Source organism: Cetorhinus maximus, chromosome 2, assembly GCF_964194155.1.
Source record: "Cetorhinus maximus chromosome 2, sCetMax3.hap1.1, whole genome shotgun sequence".
NCBI lineage: Eukaryota > Metazoa > Chordata > Chondrichthyes > Lamniformes > Cetorhinidae > Cetorhinus > Cetorhinus maximus.
Window position 1 is genome coordinate 38,093,406 of NC_135880.1, and position 26,290 is coordinate 38,119,695.

Here is a 26,290-nt window from a genome sequence, read left to right on the forward strand (position 1 = left end):
CATGTGTGTAGCATTAAAATGGGGTCATGGAAAAGGTTTGGGAAACACTGGGTTAGAAAAAGGATTTTCCAAATACTTTCCTGGTTGAGATTTTATTTTCATCGAGGTACCTTTAAATTTACTTTTCCTGCACTTCTGGGGTGAATATGACTTCCTGGAATTCTTCAAAGTGACAGCATAATAATGTCATTATTACATATACCATTACTTGACCTTGTTATCTTTTCCATAATGTTTGCACTTTGAAGTGTCAAAATTCTGTTCAGTTGCTACAATGCCCAGTAGTTATGGAATGCTGTTGCAATCATCCCTTGCCACTTTTGGTGACAGTTTTGGATCTAATAATTTTGCTTCTCATTTTTAGAAGTCTCTGGTTCTATGCATAGGAGATGAACAACCACAGAACCCTTATACAGAACTACAGGTACTAAAAGGCCACAGTGATATTGTTCGCTTCATGGCATGGATTGATGATTTCAGGTTAGCTTTTAAAAAAAGGTTTATTTGAAGTTTGGAAATTTCGTAACAATTTCAATATTATGGAATCTTTCCAATTGTCTTTGAGGAAGTCCAGCATTTCTATTAGAAACATGGATAAATTGTGCATGTAGTAGATGAAGGAGGGTGGGAAAACATTGCATTTGCAACTGTTGTGATCCTTTGTTGAATGAAAACAAGATATCTAGAAATGGTCTTTTCTCATTTTAAAATGCAGCATCTGTATAATATTATCCGAACATAGTTATGGAGGAATGGGGAGAGAGAAAATGTATTGGTTTTAAGTGACAAAAGTTGTGAAGGTGTGACTCGGATGGTACAGATTACGAATATTACCTTGTTAATAAGACTAGTAAGTCACACATTTAGGCTATTAAGATTCACCCTATCAGCCAGTCACCTTGTTTGAAGAATGCCAGTGCTGGAGCAATGGTGTATTTCCCATTTGCAACCACAGGAAGCACTGTAATCAGTTATAGTGTGGACAGAATATAATACTATAGTTTTTATTCTGGTCTAACTCAGTCTGGTGGTCTGGTTTGATAAATCATTCCCTATTGTTACGAGTGTGAAGTCTTTAGTCCTTGCACTGGAAAATTGCTGTTTGTGATGCCAAACTGGCACCAGATTTATACTATAGATTTCTGAATTAGAACTGCTCTGGACATGAGGATCAGCCTACAATGCAAATAGATATTTTTTCTGTAGGTGCACTGATGAGGGTGTTGTGGGGCTGGGATGGGAAGAGGAAATAGGCTACTTTGGAAAGGTAAACTAGATGGACCAAGTAGCCTTTCTCATCTTTATGGATTATAGTAATTTTTGTAATATTGTGCCACTTACCTGTTAAATTGGTCATTGTTATCATAGTAAACATGTAGAAAGAATATCAGTTAAGTTCTGCAATAAGTATTTATAGTGTCAAATCAACTCATAACTACCATTTCCTATTAAGAGTCTTTTGGTGAAGGCTAAATTGTAAGATAGATTGTAAAAATTAGTATGTAGTGCAGCTATGCAAATTTAAGTCATGTCAATTGGTTTGGTTATGTAGTTGAATAATCAACATTACGTTTGACATGGTTGCATTTCTTATTGAGGAAAATTGGGTTAAGATTTGCTTTTTATTTTTAAAGTTCTTGAAATATTCTGTAAACAGTTACACTGCTAGCAATTGGTTTTCTTTGCCACAGATATTGAAGCTTTGTGTAGATCATTAAATTAAACTTCTCCATGGACGTGCTCCTTCACTGCAGCTTGCAGTGAGCAGGGTTTTCATGCTTGGAGTTCTCTGTGATCCCCTCATTTATAGAATACTTTGCAGATGGCTTCTGTTGTCCTTTTAGGCCTTAGCTACAATCAGCAGGTGGAGTATGTTCTCATTGCTTCAGGGGATGGTAAATTGATCTGGTCTCAGCCTTCATGACAGCTGCTATTTTCTTCTTCCTGTATCTGCTTTTGGACATGAAGTCAGGAACAATGAAGGTGAAAGGCCATTGAGCAAAACGGAGCTTGAGCAGAAGTCTGCTGACAGTCAAGCTTTGGTAATATGTTTCTAAGTCACCAGCCTTTGCAAATCCATTAACACAGGTTCAAAATGTAATTCTGGACATTTACCTGCACTAGTACAGATGGTTATTTGCACTTGTATATGCCAGGAACATTTAGGATCATGGGAATAATGGACAGAGCCATTGAAAAATTTGTTGAGCCTGAACAGATTTGGATATTGCCAATTCAAAACAGACTCTATTTTGTTTTAATTACAATTAGGTTTCTTAGAAAATGCTAATAATTTGCTATTGATCAATTTACATTAAGAAATAATGTTGAGGCTACTTAAAATTATTTGGCTAATATTTCATAGTATAATCAAAAATATTATTTGTTAAAACCTAAAGATAATTTTAACTCTAACTGGGAGAAACTGGGTGAGTGGTGTTAATTATATTAATTGGATGGTTAATTGTACAGGTGGTGGACATTAACTGTGGATTCACTTGTCTTCATGTAGCAGTCTGGAACTGTGTGGGTTGGGATTTGGAGGTGCATGTTTGCAAGGCGTGTTTATGTAAATAAAAGCTTGTGTGTGTAGAGACTAGGTTGTAATACTATCCTTCACTGCCTGGCTGTCTGATTGGTGGGCAGTTAACATATCCCAGATGACTCACTGCTAGTTTTCCATCTGCTTCACGTCAGTAGCAGATGCATTGGTGGTCATCTTTCAAAATTCTATACACTCTAGGATAGCTTCTGCAGATTGGAAGGTAGCAAATGTAACCCCATTAAGAAAGGAGGAAGAGAGAAAACTGGGAATCACAGACCTGTTAGCCTGACATCAGTAGTAGAGAAAATGCTGGAATCTTAATAAAGGATGTGATCAAAGGACACATAGAAAATAATGGTAGGATTGGGCAAAGTTAGCATGGATTTATGAAAGGAAAATCATGTTTTCCAAACTGGTTGGAGTTTTTTGAGGATCTAACTTGCAGATTAGATAAGGGGAACCAGTGGATGTGGTATATTTAGATTTTCAGAAAGCTTTTGACAAGGTCCCACACAAGAGGTTAGTAAACAAAATCAGTACATTGAATTAGAGGAAATATACTGGTATGGATTGAGAACTGGTTAACGGGCAGAAAATGAGAGTAGGAATAAATGGGACATTATCAGGTTGGCAGGCTTTGACTAGCAGGGTACTGCAAGGATCAGTGCTTGGGCCCAGGCTAGTGTCAATCTATATCAATGATTTCAATGTGGGGATTAAATGTAATATTTCCAAGTTTGCAGATGACACAAAACTAGGCGGGAATGTGAGTTTTGGGGAGGATTTAGAGATGCTTCAAGGGAATTTCAAGGCTAAGCAAGTGGGCAAAAATTTGGCAGATGGAATACAATGTGGAGAAATGAGAGATTGTCCACTTTGGTAGGAAAAACAGAAATAGAGTATTTCTTAAATGGTGAAAGGCTGGGAAGTATTGAACTTCAAAGGGACTTGGTTGCCATTGTTCATGAGTCACTGAAAGGTAACATGCAGGTACGGCAAGCAATTAAGAAGGCAAATTGTATGTTGGCCTTTATTACAAGAGGATATGATTCTCTGCCCCAGAGGGCTGTGGAGGCAGAGTCGTTGAGTATGTTTGGGACAGCGATCGATAGATTTCTACATATTTAAAAAATCAAGAGATATAAGATAGTACAGAAAAATAGTGAAGTAGAAGATCAGCCATGACCCCATTGAATGGCAGAGGGGGCTTGAAGGGCTGAATAGTCTGCGTCTGCACCTCCTGTTTATGTTTTTATGTTCTTATCCTGACTTTAATGCCGGTAGGGCCCTTCTTAAAATATGCAAATCAGGATCCAATGAAAACATTGTGTCCAAACTGCAATTTTAACTCTGGACTGAGGAGGGAAGTGCTTGGTGTTCACTTCATGCTCACCTGAATCCCACACCCAGTTAAAATTCCTTATCCAGTATGCCACCTAGTGTGAATGACTTTTTCTGAAGGTTTCTTTCGCACACAATAGAACATTTTAGAAAAATGTTTGAGGTAATGACCTGATTAACAGCTATGATAATTTTTGTAGTCTTTATGAATTTCTGCATTTAATTTTGGAGAGAATAAGTTGTATTCTAACCTTATTTTGCAGGTTTGCCTCAGCTGGGGATGATGGTGTTGTGTTTGTGTGGAATGTTCAGGTTAGTATTAACTGGACTAATTTTGTTAAACTGTCATAAGGCATCTATTTAATTTTGGAAGAAAATTTGACTCGACCAATGAGTTACTGAACAATAGAGACCAGGGAGGCCCTACGTTTGATCCAATCTGTGGTAAGTTAGCTGATCACAGCCAAAGTTTTGATTAAGGGTGTTGCAATCAACCTCAGTGTCCCTGGAAAAGGAGAGGGAAATTAACCTTGTTTTTGATTGTTATGTATGAACATTGATGAGAATAGATTTAGTTGAACCTGTGGGCTGATGGTCTATTTTCGCACATTGACAAGGTTCACTCATAAATAAATGACCATTTGATCAAGATATTAATGGGTGACTAGGACCGAGAGACTGCTCTAGTAAAGTGCCAACATTGTAAAGTTTAAAAATGGAAGGGAGGCCTTTATAATTCTGCAGGTAGGGAGGGATAGTGGAGTTTTATCTCTAAATTTAAACCTTATTCACAAGACTTGGTAATTTTATGTACAAGCCTTGTTCGATGAAATTTAAATGTTGTGAACTCTAGCTTAACTGCAAATTTTTAAGAATTCCCCGTGACAAACGTTGGGAAATGCAACTGACAGTACAGCAGATATCCAGAAGATGGTGCATTTTCCCATTACTTGTCATATTGCTAAGCTGTGTGGCCAGATTTGCTTCATCTCAAGATAAACATTTACAGAATGAGCTTTTTCTAGCATACAGTTTTATTTTGTTGTTAATTGACTCCTCTGTAATTATATTTAAGATCATTATACTTTCTTTACTTTTGCTTAATTAAAGTTGCTACACAGTGCTACAATCTGCAATTATGAAGGTTGCTGTAATTTGAGATTTATGTTAAAGGCCTTGAGATCCATCGACCTTAAACAGGAAACATTATTCTCTTCTCAGTGATTGCCATTCAATTTTATTATATTTTATTGCATAATAGATAAGAGGCAACGTGATTTCATTGTTACAAAAATGCTGCATTTTAAAAAAAAAAAATTTTCCTGAAAATATTATATACGTTGTAAAACTCCTTGTGTTTTGTGACTTTTACAAAGAAAAATATTCATCACTAGTCTAAGGACGTAGAATATAGTCAGTAAGAATGAGTACTTATGATCCATTTGTAATGAAGAGTACCAGTGGTTATTAAAATAAACTAAGTACTTCATCCAGACTGCTTGCACCTAAAAATCATAGAGGGGGATTGGAAGTAGTTTTTTTTTTGTATGTTAAATTAGAAAGAGATTCTGGATAATTGAAAAATGGTCATCATAATTCCATTATTGTATTTTAAAAGTTGAAACGTACAAAAACTAATAGATTAGTGCTTCAAATGCCTGTTGTAGAGAAAATCCTTGAAACCAACCTGTCAGAACTAGTTCATGAAATATATCATGTTCAAAGCCACTCAGCAGAGCTTTGGAAAAAGAGAGCGATGCTTATACATCCTGGGCAATTTCTCACAATTACAGACACAATAGACAAGACAATTCAGATTCTATATTAGAGAGTCTTGAATTTATGGAGCATTTTATTGCATCTTTCAGAAATCTGTGTATAAGAAACATTGTATTACTTCAATGCAAAGTAACTTGTGTAGACAAGGTATTGTATATTTGGTTTTCTAAAGTGCTTTTGACAAGTTTCAACATTGGCAATTAATAGCTAAAGGAAGGAGAGAAGGATCAGAATTCTTGTATGTAGCCGGATAGAAAGTTGGCTCATAAATGGGCAATAGCCATAAATTCATATTTTTAGACAGGAAAACAGTTGGGTCTGGGGTACAGGAAGGGTTAATCTTGGAGCCCTTGTTGTTTTCTTGTAAAACATTTTGGCAGATGATGTAGGCAAGTGTATAAGTTTGCAGACACTGAAAAGGAGGTAGTAATGAAGAACAATACAACCAAATACAGAAGGATTTAGATTTTTAGGTAGTTGAGCCAATGCATGTCAGATGCAATTCAGTGTGAATAAATATAGGTACAAAAAAGCAAAATAGATAGTTAAATGGAACAATGGTGCTGGTCAGGAAAAGGACCTAGAAAATGAAGTGAATCAGGTTATAGAACAATGGGCACATTGCTTAGCTATGTTTTTTAAAAAGTTACTACATTGCATTAGCAACGGGATAGAATGGAGTAGTACAATTACACACAATATCGATCAGACCAATGTCAGTGGTAGGGAAGCTTTTTTGAAACAATCCAAGAGAAAGTTTACAGCTACTTGGACAAGTATGCATTAATAAAGAAGAACCAGCATGGTTTTATTGAGAGTAAATTGTGTTTGCCTTGATTTTGATATTCTTGATGCAGGAGCAGAGTGTGTGGATGAAGGCAGTGCACTTGATGTGTGTATGGACTTTCAAAAGGTGTTATTCCAAAATTGAAGGATTAAGAGGGGAAGTAGCAGCATATCAACAAAATTTGCTAAAGGATAAAAAACAGTGTGGTGGTGAATTATTTTTCAGACTGAAGGGAGGTAGACAGTGGTGTTTCCCAGTGTTCGGCACTGGAATTGCTGCTGTGTTTGATGTACATTAATGGCTTGGACTTAGTGATCTGGACCCAATTTCAAAATTTGCAGATGACAGGAAATTTGGATGCATAGTAAGGTGTGGGCACATGACATGAAATTCATTGCAGGAAAGTATGAGGTGGTACATTTTGATAGGAAAAAAAAGGAAAGACCATGCAAGATAAATGGTACAATTTTAAAGGGTATGCAAAAGCAAGAGAGACCTGGTGGTGTATGTGCACATATCTTTGAAGGTTACAGGATAGGTCAATAATGCAATTAAGAAAATATTTTTTGCTTTATTCTTTCATGGGATGTGGCTGTCGCCGGCAAGGCCAGCATTTGTTACCCATCCCTAATTATCCTTGAACTGAGTAACTTGCAAAGCCATTTCAGATAACTGTTAATCAACCACGTTGCTTTGGGTCTGGAGTCACATGTAGGCCAGAATGGACAAGGATGGGTTGGAATGAGCTGCTACTTTACAACTCCTTAGAGATTTTTACCATTCCATTCATAAAATTTTAAAGCTATTTATAGTAGATATTGATGAACTTGTGCAAATGACATGATAGAAGTGTTTTTTTAAAAAAGCTACATCTTGTGTCTGCAGACTGGAGAGAGACTTCATGAGCTTCGAGGCCATTCTAGACCAATTACAGCAATTGCTGTCTTTCCATCAGTGCATCGTTTACAGCCAGAAAGTCGTCATCTCCTTACTGCCTCTTCTGACAAGACAGTCATTGTATCCTAATATATGGTCTGAAGAATGCACGATTATCCTGCTTCATTGCTGCTTGTTCATTTAGTTTGGCTGAAGAGTTTTCTGTTCCATATGTCTGTACTCTGATCCATTTTCAAATTTCCAACAATGCATTTAATTTATGGTTTTATTAACACCTGATTTGCAGTCTTATTGTTCGGGTTCACTTTGGTTTCCGTGATGCTAATATTTTCAACTACCAAGCTCAAAGAGAACATACAGTTTGATTTGGTAGACTTTGAGCCTGTTATCTGCTTTAGTTGGGAAAATGATACAATAAATTGAAAAATTATGAAGATTGTTAATGACTGCAGGAGATCAGAGGCTAACAGGATAGATGGCAGATTCAGTTCGATGTGGAGAAATGTAAGGAAATGCATTTCAAAATTGAGAATTGGGAAAGGAAATGCATCTTAATTGTTAAGATTTCAAATGAAGCCTAGGATGTTCAGACACAGTGGCAAAACAAATAAATAGAAAAGGCCATAAAAAAGCAAAGAGAATATTTAGTTTTATACTTAGATACATTGAACATTAAAATGTAATGCCAAAGTTGAAACTGTACAAGATTTTGAACTGCTTTTGGGAGCACTATGTACTATTTTTGGAATCCCATTGTGGGAAGAATATATATGCAATGGAAAAAGGCATCCTAGTTTCCCCTGTATGTTACCAGGAATGAGGGGAGTGTTAGACTTGCAATGGATTTGACCTGACACCAATAGGTTGCAGTAAATCTTTTTATTGGCGCACAGCAGAGATCAACGCATTAGTGTTTAGGCAGTAATTTACAGTTCCCAACATATATATCGCCGATTGGATATGGGACAGAGTAGCATGTATTATCTTGCTCTTCAGCTAGGTGTGCGTTAGGCTTTGGCTGGCATTATGCCCATTCACACAAGCCAGATGTCGTCGTCATGTTTTCTAACTCTGTGACAATTAAAATCCCTCTCTTTTAAGTCCCAAAATGCTGGTCATCTGAATCAATAAATCCAATCATTTATGTCCAAACCAAACTCAAACTCTGGTTTCCTGCTTAGCAAGTTTACACATCTTGCGTTTAATTGTACGGGAACACTTCTGCTCTTAATGAACATCTTGCAGAGGCATTCTCTTTGACCTGAACCAGGGCGTCAAAATAATTTTCTTTTTGAGGTCACATTTTTTGAGATTTTCTTGAGGGCTACGTTTTGATTTTTGGAGGCTACTAGCTTTCAGGAGTCCCTTGAAGGTGAAGCAGATCAAAAGATTTAAGTTAGAAACCAAACTGTTCTCGAACTAGGAATTTGCAAATTCGCTCTTCTCCTCCATTAAAGGATATTAAAGAAAAGAGAGACTTGGTGCTGTGCAGGTGGCCAAGAACAAAAATGCAGCAACTTTCCTTCATTGACCACAACCTGCACCACCCCCCCTCCCCTCAACAATTCTATGGTCCTCCTCCAGTGGCAGATATTAAAGCAAACTCTAGACCTGGAATAAAAGCAAAATACTGCAAATGCTGGAAATCTGAAGCAAAAACAGAAAATGCTGGAATAACTCAGGCCCAGCAGCATCTGTGGAGAGAGAAACAGAGTTAATGTTCCGAGTCCATATGACCCTTCTTCAGAGCTGAAATGTTGGGTTTTTCTGGATCAACTGGACTCCCAACTTCTACACGTCAAAATCTCTTTTTAAAAAAAAGATAACATTCACATAACAACAGGCAAAAAAAGGCTTGTAAACTGACTGACACTTACATAGCAGAAACATTTAAAGAAAAACCTTAAGGGAACAAAAAAAAAGGGTTTCACCCCACAATATTTTTTTATCCCTCTATCCCCAAATCTCGTCACTTTAAACTTTACTGAAAATAATTTATTGAACAAACAGAAAAGAGGGAGAAAGCCATATGAAAGGATTTAACTTTTTTTCTTTGTTTGGTTATTGTTGTTCCAGGATCTGGATCTGTATCTTCATCAAAAACTGATCAAATAGTCGTTTGGTAGTACAGAACTTGAGTATTGCTGAAAAAAGAGATTTACTATTGAAGCTTTTTGCCTTGCACGCATCAGGACGGAAACAATAATGCCAAATCTCAAAAGGGAACAAGAATTTATACTGCATGAGCAAAGGGTGCTGATTGGTTGGCAACTGCAGCCTGATTGGTAGTGGTGTTGCCATGGAGAATGCACCAGGAATAGTTAACTGCTGAGCTTTTGTTTAAATTCAAACCAGGCAAGTTAACTGATTGCTCAAGGCATTGCCATGAGGAATGAACCAGGGATTGGCTGTCCCCAAGCTTTTGTTTAGTTGAAAGAGGTACAATGCATGGATGTGCTCTTTTTCTTTTTTGCAAAGAACAGGGCCCCTTGGGCGAATATATTTTATTTTATATTCACTCATGGGATGTGGGCATTGCTGGAGAGGCCAGCATTTATTGCCCATCCCTAATTGCCCTTGAGAAGGTGTGGTGAACTGCCTTGAACCGCTGCAGTCCATGTGGTGTAAGTACACTTACAATGCTGTTAGGGAGGGAGTTCCAGGGTTTTGACCCAGCGACAGTGAAGGAATGGCGATATATTTCCGAGTCAGGATGGTGTGTGGCCTGGAGGGGCACTTACAGGTGGTGGTGTACCCATGTGTCTGCTGCCCTTGTCCTTCTAGATATGGTAGTGGTTGTGGGTTTAGAAGGTGCTGTCTATGTCTCCTTGGTGAATTCCTGCATTTGGACATGGACTGCTTTAGCATCTGAGAAGTTGCGAATGGTGCTGAACGTCGTGTGATCATCAGCGAGCATCCCCACTTCTGACCTTATGATAGAAAGAAGGCTGTTGATGAAATAGCTAAAGATAGTTGGGCCTAGGACACTACCCTAAGGAACTCCTACAGTGATGCCCTGGAGCTGAGTTGATTGACCTTCAACAATCACAACCATCTTCCTTTGTGCTAGGTACGACTCCAACCAACACGGAGTTTTCCCCCAATTCCCTTTGACTCCAGTTTTGCTAGGGCTCCTTGATGCCACGCTCAGTCAAATGCTGCCTTGATGTCAAGGGCAGTCACTCTCACCTCACCTCCTGGAGTTCAGCTCTTTTGTCCATGTGTATATGAGTTATCCTGTAAGCCCAACTGATAATCTTAAATTGGTTGTTAGTGTAATTCTTAGCACAGTTGAAATTGTTTAGTAAGTGTTGTCCAATTGTGGGATCACATCTAATGTTGGACACTTCTGAGTTTTGCAAGCATAGGCTGGTTGAGTATGGTCAGTATTTCGCCTGTTGCAAACGTAGGGCTTACATTCCTGGCATCACATCCGCGCTGAAATTTGTATACCATATTACACAATTGTGTGATAGGCAGAATGTCTTTTTTGCCTGATAGTAGCATCCTGTTAGTGGAGAATACCACATGTGCTGCTACTGCATAGCAGCAGCGAGAGTGCAAGACAAAAAGCTTCACCAGCATGTATAAAAGCAAAGAACTGTGGATGCTGGAAATCCAAAACAAAAACCAAAACAAAAATACCTGGGAAAAACTCAGCAGGTCTGGCAGCATCGGTGGAGAGGAGCACAGTTGATGTTTCGAGTCCGCATGACTTTTCAACAGAACTAATTAAAAATAGAGAATGGGTGAAATATAAGCTGGTTTCAGGCGGTTTTGGGGGGGGAGGGGGGGTGGTTTGTTGGGACAAGAAGAGCTAGGTAGAGGGCCAGTGATAGGTGGAGATAACCAAAAGATGTCTCAGACAAAAGGACAAAGAGGTGTTGAAGGTGGTGATATTATCTAAAGGAATGTGCTAATTAAGGGTAGAAAGCAGGACAAGCAAGGTACAGATAGCCCTAGTGGGGGTGGGGTGGGGTGAAGGAATCGAAAAAGGCTAAAAGGTAGAGATAAAACAATGGATGGAAATACATTTAAATATAATGGAAATAGTTGGGAAAAGAAAAATCTATATAAATTATTGGAAAAAACAAAATGGAGGGGGAAAATCGGTAAGGGGGTGGGGATGGAGGAGAGAGTTCATGATCTAAAGTTGTTGAACTCAATATTCAGTCCGGAAGGCTGTAAAGTGCCTAGTCGGAAGATGAGGTGCTGTTCCTCCAGTTTGCGTTGAGCTTCACCGGCATGTGTCTTTTTTATCAGCAATACTAAAAAGCTAATCATTTCTTCCTTAGACCATACTCTGTCAGTGTACCAAGTTTTGTTGCAATCTGTCCATTAGTTTTTGAGGTATATTATTTACAGACACACAGACTGACAAACGGGCTAAAATGTTACCCCTGCCCACCTTTAGTGGCAGATGTAATAAAATAAGCTATAGGTGTGCAAGTGAGCAATTTTGCCTGTTGCCCACATCCTCCCTCCCTCACTCTCCCCCAAGAGGCCTTCTGCCCCTAATCTGCCCTCTCTATCCTCATTTTCTCTCTCTCTCTTCCTCCTGGACACTGGGGAAAGAAAAATCTATATAAAGTGCCCCCCTCATTCCCCCTCTTTGAGACAGCTGGAGCCAATTAACAGGCACTGGATTGCTGCCATCTTGGCCTTTTCTCCTCCAGATCTGTTGATGGTGGTGCCAAAATCTCAATTCTCTTCATTTCTTTTATATTGAAATAGGTGAGCTGCTCCCCCAAACATCGGGCTGTATTTTACCGAGTGGGGGCGTGGTGGTGGTGATGGGTGTGGACTGCTCGCCTCCTCTGAAGGAAAGTTGGTTCTGAATGGACTGATTTTTTTTTAAAAGCCTGCCCCATAGCGATAACACGCAGTGGGGTGGGCTAAACAGGCTGAGGGTCAAAAAATCTCTGCCCCTCGATCAGAGGAAGCCCACCCTCGAGCTGCTGGCCAATCAGATTGGCTGGCAGCTCCTGCAGGCCGGCAGCACAATAACTCAATAGTGGGCACTGCTGGGATTTCAATGATGCACAGGAAGAAGTGATGGTGACCAGAGACAGGTAGGTCCGAGGGCTTTTAGGATGTGGAGGCACTGCAGAGATGGGGTGACCCTGGTTTTGTAGGGCAGTGGCGAGGAACAAAGAGGGGGGAGTGGAGGGCAACATCTTGGGGGAGAGGGTGCCCCCCCCCCCCCCCCCCCCCCCATATGCACAGGACATTTCCTGATTGATGTGCCCCCTTCTTTCCCATCTTTTCAAAGAAGCCCTTTCAAAAAATGGCCTTTGCAGTGTGGCCTTCCTGTCCCTGCGCAGTGTTTTATGGATTGAGGCCCTTAATTGCCAATTATTTGGGCAGTTGAGGGCCTCAATAGGCTTAAAGGTGGGTGGCCTCATGGGCAACTTACCCAATCCTCACAATCCCTTGGGGAAGAGGTTGAGGCCCAGCTGGTAGGTGGTGGGCTGGACACCTGACATAATATCTTACGTGGCTGCCTACTGAAAACATGCCCCGCAAGAGGGCAGTAACATCCAGCCCGTAGATTCTGTCTCTGGAGGAGCCGCAAGAATGGTGGGTGGGGTGGGGGGGGTAGACGATCTGTGATTGGAGGAGCTGGAGCAGTCAGCTTTGGAAAGGTAGAATCTTATTGGAGGAGCAGCTCCTTGCAGATTCTGTCTCTCCCACACTCGCTGCTCCTCCGATCAAACTCTGCATTGTTTTCCCACACGCAACACAATGCCTGTGCCAATAATTGTTCAGTTCTGTTTGGACCATGGAGGAGCCATACTGTAAGGTAATATTGTATGGGGGTGACCGTTCCTGAATTTTTCACCCCCATCTTTCCTTTTTTACGGGCTATTTGTGACATTTCGAGGGCGAATTCACGCAGCGCCCCCATGTATTTTGAACCCTAATCTGAACAAATAATCACCCATTGTTACGTTTATTTGCTCAGTTTATTAATCTTTTCTAGACAATAGTAATTGCTGAGGTGATTCTCAAGTTTCAGTTACTTATTGATGAACACTTCCCTGAAACCAGAGAGGTCTGTTCTAAAATGTAAACTGCATATTTGAATTACTCTCAGTATTAGATAGCCTAGGACAAAGCCCTGTCCTTCCAGCAGTATATCAATAAATGAATCAGTAAAATAGTTATTGGTAAATCAACTCATGATAATCTTATGGGGTGGGGTTACATTGGCCTGTTTCTGTGCCGTACATCCTTCCAGCCCAACCACTCCATGCCAGTGTTTATGCTCCAGTTGAGCCTCCTCTGATCTTTTCTCATCTAAATCTACCATCAGAACCATCTATTCCCTTCTTTCCTCATATGCTTGTCTAGTTTCCCCTTAAATGCACCTATATATATTATACTATCCATGTGGTAGCGAGTTCCACATTCTGACCACTCTTTGGGTGAAGAAGTTTATTTGGAATTCCCTATTAGATTTTTTGATGACTATCTTATATTGATGGCCTCTAGTTAAGCACTTCCCCACAAGGGAAAACGTCCTCTATCTAATCTATCACAATCTTTTGTAATTTTAAAAACCTTTATTAAGTCACTGCTCAGCCTTTTTTCAAGAGAGAAGAAACCCAGCCTATCAATCCTTTCCTGATATGTATACCCATGCAAATCTGGTATCACCCTTGTAATTCTTCTCTGCACCACCTCCAGTGCCTTTATATCCTTTTTATAAGATAATTTTGAACTGCACACAGTACTCTTAAGTGTGGTCTAACCAAGGTTTGATATGGGTTTAGCATAACCTCCCTACTTTTCAATTCTATCCTCTGGAAATAAAAGCTAGTGTTTGGGTTTTTAATGGCTTTGCTTAACTTGTGGCATGACTTAGTGATTGATGTATTTGTATTTCAAGATACCTTTTTTCCTCTATCTCATCTAGACCTGCATCTTTCAAATAATAAGTGGCCTCCCTATTCTTCCTACCTCTCATTTATCTGTTTTGCCACATTTGCCAGTTATTTACCTATGCTTGAAGTTTATTAATGTCCTCTTGTACTTCGCTGCAGTCCTCTTCAGTGTGGACTATCCCCCAAATTTGACGTCATCTGCAAATTGTGTTTTTGAGCCAAGAAATTCTGGTTATAATGAGGCAGTTAGTGATATAGAGATTGCTCCCAATGGATGGGTGAAATTTAGTATGAGGGCACAAATTTAAGATCATCACAAAAAGCATTAAAGAGGAGCTTCGGGAAAAATAGCCTGTACACATAGGTTGGTTAAATGTTGAATTCTGTGCCATAAAGTGTTCTTGAAGCAGAGTTCATAAATTCTGTAGAAGTGAATTATGTAGTTTTGTGAAAATGAATAATAATAAAGAACATGGAAAACAAGCAGCAGAGTGGGATTAGACAAGGAGGGACGTGGAGAAAAACATCAATATATACTAGACCCAAGTGGCTTGTTTCTGTGTGAAAAGTCACTCTAAATTAATCGAGCAAGTTTGAGCTGACTGTCTTACTGCTTTTACATCGATAGACAATTAATTGTGCCAAACCAAACATCTCAACTCTTCAGGGTTTGCGATTGTCAACATACTTAACGTGAAAGAGTATACATAATGTGCTGCTTGTTCAAAGTATTCCCAATTATATGTGGAAAGGATAGTCTTCAGAATGCTCTTGTCTTGTCAAGTCTCCTAGCAACTAGGTCACTATAATGTCCCTTTTAGAGAAGCATCCTGAAGCAACTCTAATTTGTAAAAATGTTGCAACTTCAGAAAGGCCTGAAAGATGTTCTGGCACTCAGTGACCTTGAGTAAGTGCATGATTATCCAGGTACACTGAACATAGCCTACGTGATTTTATTTTCTGTTGCTGGGTGGCTCTGTATCAACATGGGTTTGTTCCTAAATTGATAAGTGCATTGCTAAGCACGTTTGGATGTACTGTTTCAGCAATTTCACTGCAGTAGCCTTCAGGGCAGTGAGACAGTGGATCCCTAGGACAAGAGATTTAATGTTTACTGTTTCGAAAAGAAAGGTAGTTCGGTGATTCCAAATTAATTTCATGTGGTTTTTCCTTTATTGATGCAGCAAGATCTGGGATTTAAACACTGGCACCCAAATCTATTTGTTGACAGAATTTCAGTCCTCTGTTAAGGTAAGAGAAAGGTTTTCAGATTTATATTGATAGGTATAAATCTCCATTATTTAATGCATCTCTGGTTGAGTGGCTTCTGGTGAAACATTATAAACAAAAGTCAGTTTTTCTTAAAACAAGATGCTGCAGTTACTGGAAATCTGAAATAAAAACAAAATTCTGGAAATGTTCAGCATCTATAAGGGGTCATTGGTCTGAAATGTTAATCCTACCTTTCCCTTTTCACTGATGCTGCCTGACCTGCGGAGCATTTCCAGAATTTTCTGGATTTCCAGCATTTTTTCTTGTTTAATTAATTTGTCACATCTCTTCTCTTCCAGGGATGTCTACCTTAAAGTTCTCTTCTCTAACATGCTTTCAATTTGTCTCTTACCCTGTTCACCTTCATTACTGTCTATTTCCCTCTTGTGTTTCATTCTGCTCAGTGGAACTTGCTTTCACAGCTACATCTCTTTTCTCAGCAAATGTCTCCAAGTTCCATAGAAACATAGAAAGACATATGACACAGAAGGAGGCCAATTGTGGCAGTGCTGGCTGAAAAACACCTATCTAGCCTAAACCCACCTTCCAGCTATTGATCTGTATCCCTGCAGGTTTTGGCACCTCAAGTGCATATCCAAGTTTTTAAAAAAAATTGTGATGAGGGTTTCTGCCTCTATCAGGCTTTCAGTCAGTGAGTTCCAGATCCCTCCAGTTTCTGGACGTGAAAAAATTATTCTACATCTTCCATCCATTTCCCCCCTCCCCTCCCCCCCTTCAAACCTTCTAGCAATTACTTTAAACCTATCTCTCCTGGTTATTGACCTCTCTGCTAAAATAATTAGGTTCTTCCTATGCACTTTATGTAAACCCCTCAAAATTAATTAACTAATTAAACCGCCCCTCGGCCTCCTCTGTTCCAAAGAAAACAACCTGAGCCTGTACAATTTTACCTTGTAGCTAAAACTCTTCATTCCTGGCAACATCCTTGTAAATTTCCTCTGTGCCTTCTCTAATGGATTCACATCCTCCTTTTAATATGGTGACTGGGACTGGTATGCAGTACTTTAGTTGTGGACTAACTTGTGTTTTATATAGTTTTAGCATAACGTCCCTGCTCTTGTATTCTGTGCCTTGGTTGACAAAGGAAAGTATCCTGTATGTCTTCCTGACCATCTTATCTACTTGTCCAGTGATTTGTGAACAGGCACTTTCAAGGTCCCTCTGTTATTCTACCGTTTGTGTTCCCTTGCCTAGTTTGACCTCCCAAAACTGAATTTCCTCACACTTCTCCAGATTGAGTTCCATTTGCCATTTTTCTACCCATCTGACTAGTCCATTGATATCTTCCTGCAGTCTTACACAGCTTTCTTCCTCGTTGTCAACCACAGAGCCAATTTTCGTATCATCTGTAAACTTCTTAATCACGTCCCCTACAATTAAGTCTAAATCATTATATAGCACAGACAGCTAGGGACCCAGTACTGAGTCCTGCAGGACCCCACTGGAACAGCCTTCCAGTCACAAGAATCCGTAATCTATAACCCTTTGATTCCTGCTACTGAGCCAATTTTGGATCCAACTTGCCACTTTCCCTCGGATCCCGTGAGCTTTTAAATTTCTGACTAGTCTGCCATGTAGACCATGTCAAACACGTGACCCTCATTGGCTCTCCTTGTTACCACCTCAAAAAAAATTCAATCAAGTTAGTCAGCCACAATCTTTCCTTAAAATATCCATGCTGACCTTGTTTAATCTGTGCTTTTTGAAATTACTATTTATACTCTTCCTCAGAATATTTTCCAAGAATTTGCCCACCACAAAGATTCCACTAATTATTAAGTAATTACTCAGGTTATCTCTTCCTCCTCTTTTAAACAATAGTACAATGATAGCAGTCCTCTGGCAGCCTGTAGCCAGAGAGGAATGGAAAATAATGCTCTGAGCTGCCATTATTTTTTCCCTTGCTTCCCTTAGCCTGGGATGCATTTCGTAGAAACATAGAAAATAGGAGCAGGAGTAGGTTGCCCAGGTCCCTTTGTACATCAACATTTCTCAATCTATCACCATACAAATAGTATTCTGCCATTGTTTTTCCAACCAAAGTGGATAACTTCACGCTTATCCACGTTAGACTGCATCTGCCATGTGTTTGCCCACTCACTCAACCTGCCTAACTCGCCTTGAAGCCTCTTAACACCCTCCTCACCACTCACATTCCCACCAAGTTTCATGTCGTTGGCAAACTTGGAAATATTACATTTGGTTCCCTCATCCTCATCCAAATGAGGAGAGTGCAAGAGGAGGACCCTGGGACAGGCAGTCAGCAGCATCTATAGGATCTAGCCTATCCTCAATTAGGAGGAATGGTAAAATAAAAGCAAAGGGGTCCATATTCTGTTTAGTTAAGAGATGTCTGGGGAGCTCAGTCCCATGATTTGCATATTCTGCGCTATGTGGGAAATCCTAGATGTGGCCTGGGTGACTATGTGTGCAGGGGATGCCTCCGACTGGAACAGCTCGAGCCTTGGGTTTTGGAGCTTGAGCGGCAGCTGGGGGCACTATGATGCATTCACGAGGCTGAGAGGTTCATGGATAGCATGTTTCAGGACGTGGTCACCCTGCAGCCTAAGAAAGTGCAAGCAGGGAGGGAATGGGTGACCGCCAGACAGAAGAAGGGGACCAGGCAGGTAGTGAGGGAATCCTCCGAGTGCATCTCGCTTGCAAACCGTTTTTCGACCTTGGAAAACGGTGAGAATGATGATTCCTCTGTGGAGGCCAACCGGATCAAGGGCCATGGCACTGTGGGTGGTCCAGCTGCTCAGGGCAGGAGGAAGAAGTGTGGAAGGGCAGTAGTGGCAGGGGATTTGTTAGTGAGGGGAGTTGCAACCATAGATGTAACTCTAGGATGGTATGTTGCCTCCCTGGTGCCAGGGTCAAGGATGTTACGGAATGGCTGCAGGGCACTCTGAAGGGGGAGGGCGAACAGCCAGAGGTCGTGGTCCATGTTGGGACTAATGGCATAGGAAGAAAGAGAAATGAGGTATTGCAAGCAGACTTTAGGGAATTAGGTAGGAAATTGAAAAGCAGGACTTCAAAGATAGCAATTTCCGGATTACTCTCGGTGCCACGCAGTAGTGAGTATAGGAACAGAAAGATAGAGCAGATGAATGTATGGCTGGAGAGATGGTGCAGGAGGGAGGGCTTTAGGTTTCTGGGGGAGGTGGGACCTGTACAAGTTGGATGGGTTACATCTGGGGAGGTGGGACCTTTACAAGTTTACATCTGAACAGGAACGGGACCAACATCCTCATGGGGAGGTTTGCTAATGCTATTGGGGTGGATTTAAACTAAATTGGCAGGGCGGTGGGGTCCTGAAAAGTACTTTAGAGAGGAGAGAAGCTGAGATGGAATTAGAAGTTAAAACGCTAGTAAGTGAGTCTGGAAAGCTAGATAAGAATGAAGTGAGGTTAGCAAGGCTAAATGGAATATATTTTAATGCAAGGAGCCTGAGGAATAGATGAGCTGAGGGCACAGACAGGTGGGAGTATGATATCATAGCTATGACTGAGTCTTGGCTAAAAGGGCAGGATTGGCAGCTCAACATTCCTGGTTATAGGGTATTCAGACGAGATAGAGACGGGGATAGAAGAGGTGGAGGTGTTGCAATATTGATCAAGGAATCAATTATCGCAGTGAGGAAGGATACCTTGGAAGGGTCATCAAATAAGCCATATGGGTAGAAGTAAAAAACACAAAAGGGGCAAACGCTGTTGGGTGTATACTGTAGGCCCCCAAACATTCAGGGAGAGATAGAGGATCAAATATGTAATCAAATTTCAGAGAAGTGTAAGAATAATAGGGCAGTAATAGCAGGAGATTTCAACTACCCGAATATTAACTGGGATAGTTTGTATGCAAAGTAGGGAGGGAGCAAAATTCTTAAGTTGCACCCAGGAGAACTTTTTTAGCCAATATGTAGAAAACCCAACAAGGGAGGGGGCAGTTCTGGACCTGATATTCGGAAATGAGCCCAGGCAGGTGGAAGGCATATCAATCAGGGGAGCATTTTGGAATAGTGACCATAACTTAATTAGATTTAGGATAGTTATGGAAAAGGATAAGGTTGGGCCGGGAATAAAAGTTCTGAACTGGGGAAAGGCTAAATTTACCAAGATGAGAAATGACTTAGCCCAAGTGGACTGGGAGCAGCTACTTGCAGATAAAACTCTGTCAGAGAAGTGGGAGCCATTCAAGGAGGAAATAGCGAGACTACAGGGCAAATATGTTCCCGTAAAGACAAAGGAGGGGGGACCAAGTCCAGAGAGCCGTGGATGTCAAGGGACATAAAGGTTAGGATTAAGCAAAAAAGAGAAGTTTATGGCAGATACTGAGGGCTCAATACAACAGAGTCCTTAGATGAGTATAAGAAGTGCAGAGGGGAACTTAAAAAGGAAATTAGGAAAGCTAAGAGAGTGCATGAGAAAGCATTGATGGGTAGAATAAAGGAAAACTCAAAGGGGTTTTTTAAATATATGAAGAGCAAGAGAATAACTAGGGAAAGAGTAGGGACAATTAGGGATCATAGAGGTAATGTGTGTGTGGACCCGGAAGATGGTGCAGTCCTCAATGAACACTTTGCGTCGGTCTTCACAATGGAAAAGGACGATGCAGGTATAGACGTCAGGGTGGAGGACTGTGAAATATTAGAGGAAATTAACATAGAGAGAGGAGGTACTAGCGGGTTTAGCATCCTTAAAAGTGGATAAAAGCAGGCCGCAATGAAAAGTACCCCAGGCAGTTGAGGGAGGCAAGGGAGGAGATATCAGGGCAGTCATACGGACTCGAAACGTTAACTGTGCTCCTCTCCGCAGATGCTGACAGACCTGCTGAGTTTTTCCAGGTATTTTTGTTTTTGTTTGAGACATCAGGGGCAATTTCTCTAATCCTCTCTGGCCACAGATGAGGTGCTGGAGATCTGCTTACATTGTCCCATTATTAAAAAAGGGAGGAAGGGAAAGACCAGGAAATTACAGGCCGATTAGTCTAACCTTGGTGTTGGGGCAGTTACTAGAAAGAATTGAGGGACCGAACATACCTGCACTTGGAGAGACAGGGATTAATCAGGGATAGTCAGCATGGATTTGTTAAGGGAAAGTCGTGTTTGACAAATTTGATTGAGCTTTTTGAGGAGGTAACCAGGAGTGTTGATGAGGGCAATGCATTTGATGTGGTTTACATGGACTTTAGTAAGGCTTTTGATAAGGTCCCTCATGGCAGACTGGTCAAGAAAATACGAGCCCATGGGATCAAAGGCAAAGTGGCACGTTGGATCCAAAATTGGCTGAGAGGCAGGAAGCAGAGGATGACAGTAGAGGGATGTTTTTGTGACTGGAAGTCTGTTTCCAGTGGGGTTCCGCAGGGCTCGATGGTGGGGCTCTTGCTGTTTGTGGTGTACATAAAGGATTTGGACTTGAATGTAGGGAGTATGATCAAGAAGTTCACGGATGACACAAAAATTGCTAGGGTGGTAAATAGTGAGGAGGATAGCTGTAAACTGCAGGAGGATATCAATGGACTGGTCAGGTGGGCAGAGCAGTGGCAAATGGAATTCAACCCATAAAAGTGTGAGGTAATGAACTTGGGGAGGGCTAACAAGGCAAGGGATGACACTGAACGGTAGGACCCTGGAAAGTATTGAAGATCAGAGGGACCCTGGTGTGCATACCCTTAGATCCCTGAAGGTAGCAGGGCAGGTGGATAAGGTGGTTAAGAAGGCATATGCGATACTTGCCTTTATTAGCTGAGGCGTAGAATACAAGAGTAGGGAGGTTATGCTGGAACTGTATAAAACGTTGGTTAGGCCACGACTGGAGTACTGCATGCAGTTCTGGTCACCACATTATAGGAAGGATGTGATTGCACTGGAGAGGGTGCAGAGGAGATTTACCAGGATGCTGCCTGGGCTGGAGGGTCTGAGCTATGAGGAAAGATTGGATAGGTTGGGGTTATTTTCCTGGGAGCAGCGAAGGTTGAGAGGGGACCTGATAGAGGCGTATAAGATTGTGAGGGCGTAGATAAAGTGGATAGGAAGGCACTTTTTCCATTAGTAGAGGGGTCATTGATTTAAGCTAAGAGGTAGAAGGCTAAGTGGGGAGTTGAGAAATTTTTTCACCCAGAGGGTGGTGGGAGTCTGGAACTCACTGCCTGATGGTAGGTTGAGTCAGAAACTTTTGTAACATTTAAGAAGTATTTAGATATTCACTTGTGTTGCCATAGCCTCTAGGGCTATGGGCCAAGTGCTGGAAAATGGGATTAGTGTAGTCAGATCTTTGACTGGCCCGGACACGACGGGCTGAATGGCCGCCTTCTGTGCTGTAGACGTCTATGAGTCTGAGTCTAAATCATTGATATATATTGTGAATAGCGGGGCCCAAGTACCGATCCCTGAGGTACCCCGTGAGTCACCACCTGCCACTCCGAAAAAGACCCATTTATTCCTACTCTCTGTTTCCTGTCTGCTAACCAATTCTCAATCCATGACAATATATTACCCCCAATCCCATGTGCTTTAATTTTGCACACTAACCTCTTATGTGGGACTTATTGAAAGCTTTCTGAAAATCCAAATACACCACATCCACTGGTTCTCCCTTTTCTATTCTGCTAATTACGTCCTTTAAAAAAACTCCAGTAGATTTGTAAAACATGATTTCCCTTTCATAAATCCATGTTTACTTTGCCTAATCCAGTTGATATTTTCAAAGTGTCCTGTTATCACATTCTTTATAATAGACTCTAGAATTTTCGCTACTACTGATGTTAGGCTAACCGGTCTGTAATCCACTTTTTTCCCTCCCTTTTTTAAATAGTGAGGTTACATTTGTCACTCTCCATCCTGCTGGGACTGTTCCAGAATCTACAGAATTTTGGAAGATGACAACCACCTCCTTTAGTACCCTGGGATATAGATTACCGGGCCCTGGTGATTTATTGGCTTTCAATCCCATTCATTTCTCCTACACTATTGTTTTAGTAATACTAATTTCCTTCAATTCCTCCTTCTCACTAGACCCTTGGTTCCCTAGTATTTCTGGGAAGCTATTTGTGTCTTCCTCTGTGAAGACAGAACTAAAGTAGTTGTTTAATTGCTCTGCCATTTCCTTGTTTTCTATTATAAATTCTATTTCAGACTGTAAGGGACCTACATTCGTCTTCACTAATTTTTTTTCTTTTTACATACTTATAGAAGCTTTTAAAGTCCACTTTTATGTTCCTTGCAAGTTTATTCTCATACTCTCTTTTTCCACTCTTAGTCAATCCCTTGGTCCTCCTTTGCTGAATTTTAAACTGCTCCCAATCTTCAGGCTTGCTACTTTTTCTAGCAACTTTATATGACTCCTCTTTGGATCCAATACTGTCCTTAATTTCTTTTGTTAGTCATGGTAGGGCCGCTTTTCCTGTTGTGATTTTGCGCCAGAAAGAATGTATAACTGTTGCAATGCATATATTTGTTCCTTAAGTATCAGTCATTGCCCATCCACTGTAATGCAGTTTAAAGAAGTTCCCCAATCAATCTTAGCCAACTCACACCACGTACTTTCGTAGTTTTCATTAAGATTTAGGGTCCTAGTTTCAGATTGGACTACTTCATTTACCATCCTAATGAAAAATTCTATCTTGTTATGGTCACTGTTCCCTAAAGGACCCCACACCACAAGATTATTAATTAATCCCTTCTCATTGCACAATACCAAATCTAGGATAGCCTGTTCCCTAATCGGTTCCTCGACATACTGGTCTAAAAAAAACCATCTCGTGCACACTCTCGGAATTCATCCACCATACTATTATTGCTAATTTGGTTTGCCCAGTCTATATGTAGATTAAAGTCACCCATGATTACTGTAGTGCCCTTGTTACATGCATCTCTAACTTAGTGTTTAATGCTATCCCCTACCTTATCACTACTGTTTGGAGGCCTATATACAACTCCCACTAATGTTTTCTACCCCTTGTTGCTCCTTAACTTCACTCAGACTGATTCCACATCTAGATTTTCTGAGCCAATACCCCCTCTCACTAAGCTATGGCACTGATTTCATCCTTAATTAACAATGCCACGGCACCTCCTTTTTCTTTTTGCCTGCCTGTCCTAACTATTGAGTTTCCTTGGATATTTAGTTCACAGCCTTGGTCACCCTGCGGCCATGTCTCCATAATTGCAATCATATTGTTTATTTATTTCTATTTGCGTTGTTAATTCACCTACCTTATTGCGAATGCTCCGTGCCTTTAGACTTGTCTTTTTAAAGCGCTTACACACCTTTTTGTACTGTGGCCCTATTTGCTGCTAGCCCTTATTTCCTCTGCCTTCCACTTTTGCTTTCTACTTTTCTGTCTTTCATTCCTATCTTTGTTTCCCTCTCTTGTGTCTCCCTGCTCAGGTTCCCAACCCTCTGCCAATCTAGTTTAAACCCTTTCTCTCAGTATTAGCAAATACCCCGGCAAGGATATTGATCCTGGTCCTGCAGGGGTGCAATCCGCCCATCTTCCCAGAATCAGTCCCAATACCTCAGGAATCTAAGTCTCCCCCCTTACACCACTGTAGATGGCTTGCTTTTATGCTGCCTGAATCTAGCTTCTGAAAACCAGTTTAAGCCAGTTAACTAATTAACTAGGAGCAAGCAGAGCCTGTATAACCCCTGTTTTAAAGTTGGTCTAATACTCCCCTTCTCCCAACCTAAAGAGCAATTTATAGTTAGTTGCTGAATTAAAGAGAGATTAGACTTTAGATAGAAGTTAACCCTTAAAATTTCCTCCCCTCACCAAACCCCAACTGAAGCACTCTAATGCAGCCCAAAGCATGGTAGCCTGGTGATTTATCCACTTTCAAGAATGTTAAATACCGTCATATTTTCTCTCTCACAATGTTTATCCCATCCATATTTCACACTCCCATTTGACAAAATGCCTGCAGTGTCTCCCTCTTTTGAGGAAGCAGACACCAAGTATTCATTAAGAACCATACTCACGTCTTCTGCGGTCACACACAACTCAGTTTTTTGGTGTCTAATTTGCCCTACTTTTCCATGTTATCACCCTGCTCTTAATAAAGTATCTTTGAGTTATTTAGATTTTACTTGTCAATGTTTTTCATGTTTTCTCTTTGCTTCCCTCATTTCCTTTTTAATTTCACCCCTGCATTCTCTGTACTCCTCTAGGCTACTAGATTTGGGAGTCCTGCCCTTTTTCATTTGTGGGAACATATTTGTTCTGAATCCTTCTTAGCTTCTTGAATGCTTCACACTATGGCACTGATTTACCTTTAGGTGGCTGTTTCATGTCCACTTTTTGCCATATCACATCTCGACTTAGTGAAATTGGCCTATCCCCAGTTTACAACTTTTACTCTTGGGCTAACTTTATCCTTTCCCATAACTATGTAACATCTACCTGAATTATGATCACTGCCACTAAAATGCTCCCCTGATGCCCCTCCCACCTGCTCTGATTCATTCACTAAAACTAGGTCCAGAACTGCCCCTTCTCTTGTTGAACTTGCTACCAACTAGCTAAAAGAATTCCTTCTAATATATTTTAATAGTTCTGTTACCCTCTATATCTTTTGCACTGAATGTATTCCAGTTAATATCAGGCTAGTTGAAACCCCCTACTATCACTGCCCTTTTTTCTTGCAATTCTCAGCAATTTACCTACATATTTGCTCTTCTACCCTTCTCTGACTTGTTGGGGGTCTATAGTATACTCCCAGCAATGTGATTGGTCCTTTTTTTTTGTTGCCCAGTTCGCCTATGTGGCCTCATTTGATGCGCCTTCGAGCATTTCATCCCTCCTCACAGCTATGCATTTCTTTGACTAATATTTTGACCCCACCCCCATTTTTCCTTTCCCTCACTATCCACCTGAAAACCCTGTAACCAGGAACATCAAACTATCATTCCTGCTGCTTAAATCGCATTTTGTAATAGCTATGATGTCGTTCTTCAAGTGCTTATCTGTGCTCTCAGCTAATTTGTCTTATTCATTAGACTCCTTGCATTGAAGTACGTACTGAACAACTTTTTTGTCTATTTTCTAGCCTTTGTTTCTTTGACCTTCCATACTCAATAATTTTTTACTTTCTATTTCTAGCTTTGTTTATCTCCCTTCTGAAACTATGCTCAGGTTCTCACCCTCTTGCCAAGCTATTTTAAGCTCTCCACAATAGCACGTGAAAACCTCCCCACCAAGTCCTGACCCTGTTGAATTTTTTTTTGGAAAAATATACTTTATTCATAAAATATCTGAAAGAACATTACAAAACATTTCTAAATGGTCATCACAAAAAGTGCAATCGTATTCAACTTTTCCACATAGATCATGTGGTGCTTCAATACAATCATTGAATATTACAAACATTTCACTATGGTCATTCCAGACTGTCAGACAGTGCAGTGTTATTTGAGTTATTGACATGGATTATGTTGCACGCTGAGGTGCTTCAATACAATTATGATACATGTAGTTTTCATTGCATACATTCCTTCTGAGCCATACAGCCCGAGAGGTCTATACAATTCCCAGCCTGTCGGTGCACTATGGCAGAAAGGCCTTAGACAGCGACCTTTCCCCATTGCACCATTGCGGCGGCTGTCCCAAGCTTTAGTGTATCTCTCAGCACGTAGTCCTGGACCTTGGAATGTGCCAGTCTGCAACACTGAGTTGAGGACAATTCTTGGCACTGGAAGACCAACAAGTTTTGGGCAGACCAAAGAGCGTCTTTCACCGAGTTGATGAACCTCAACAAAAACCACTGCATTT

The 26,290-nt window shown here is 40.7% G+C and overlaps 1 protein-coding gene across 2 annotated transcripts in view; it reads left to right on the plus strand.

The window, feature by feature from the left end:
* The window catches only part of wdr41 (WD repeat domain 41), a 63,121-nt gene that overhangs the window by 9,779 nt on the left and 27,052 nt on the right, over window positions 1-26,290 (plus strand). For both annotated transcript variants that reach the window (XM_078563405.1, XM_078563399.1), the window contains exons 3-6: window positions 365-480; window positions 4,150-4,198; window positions 7,338-7,469; window positions 15,425-15,487. In XM_078563405.1, coding sequence (XP_078419531.1) covers window positions 365-480; window positions 4,150-4,198; window positions 7,338-7,469; window positions 15,425-15,487 — 360 coding nt within the window. The remainder of the gene's footprint in view (window positions 1-364; window positions 481-4,149; window positions 4,199-7,337; window positions 7,470-15,424; window positions 15,488-26,290) is intronic.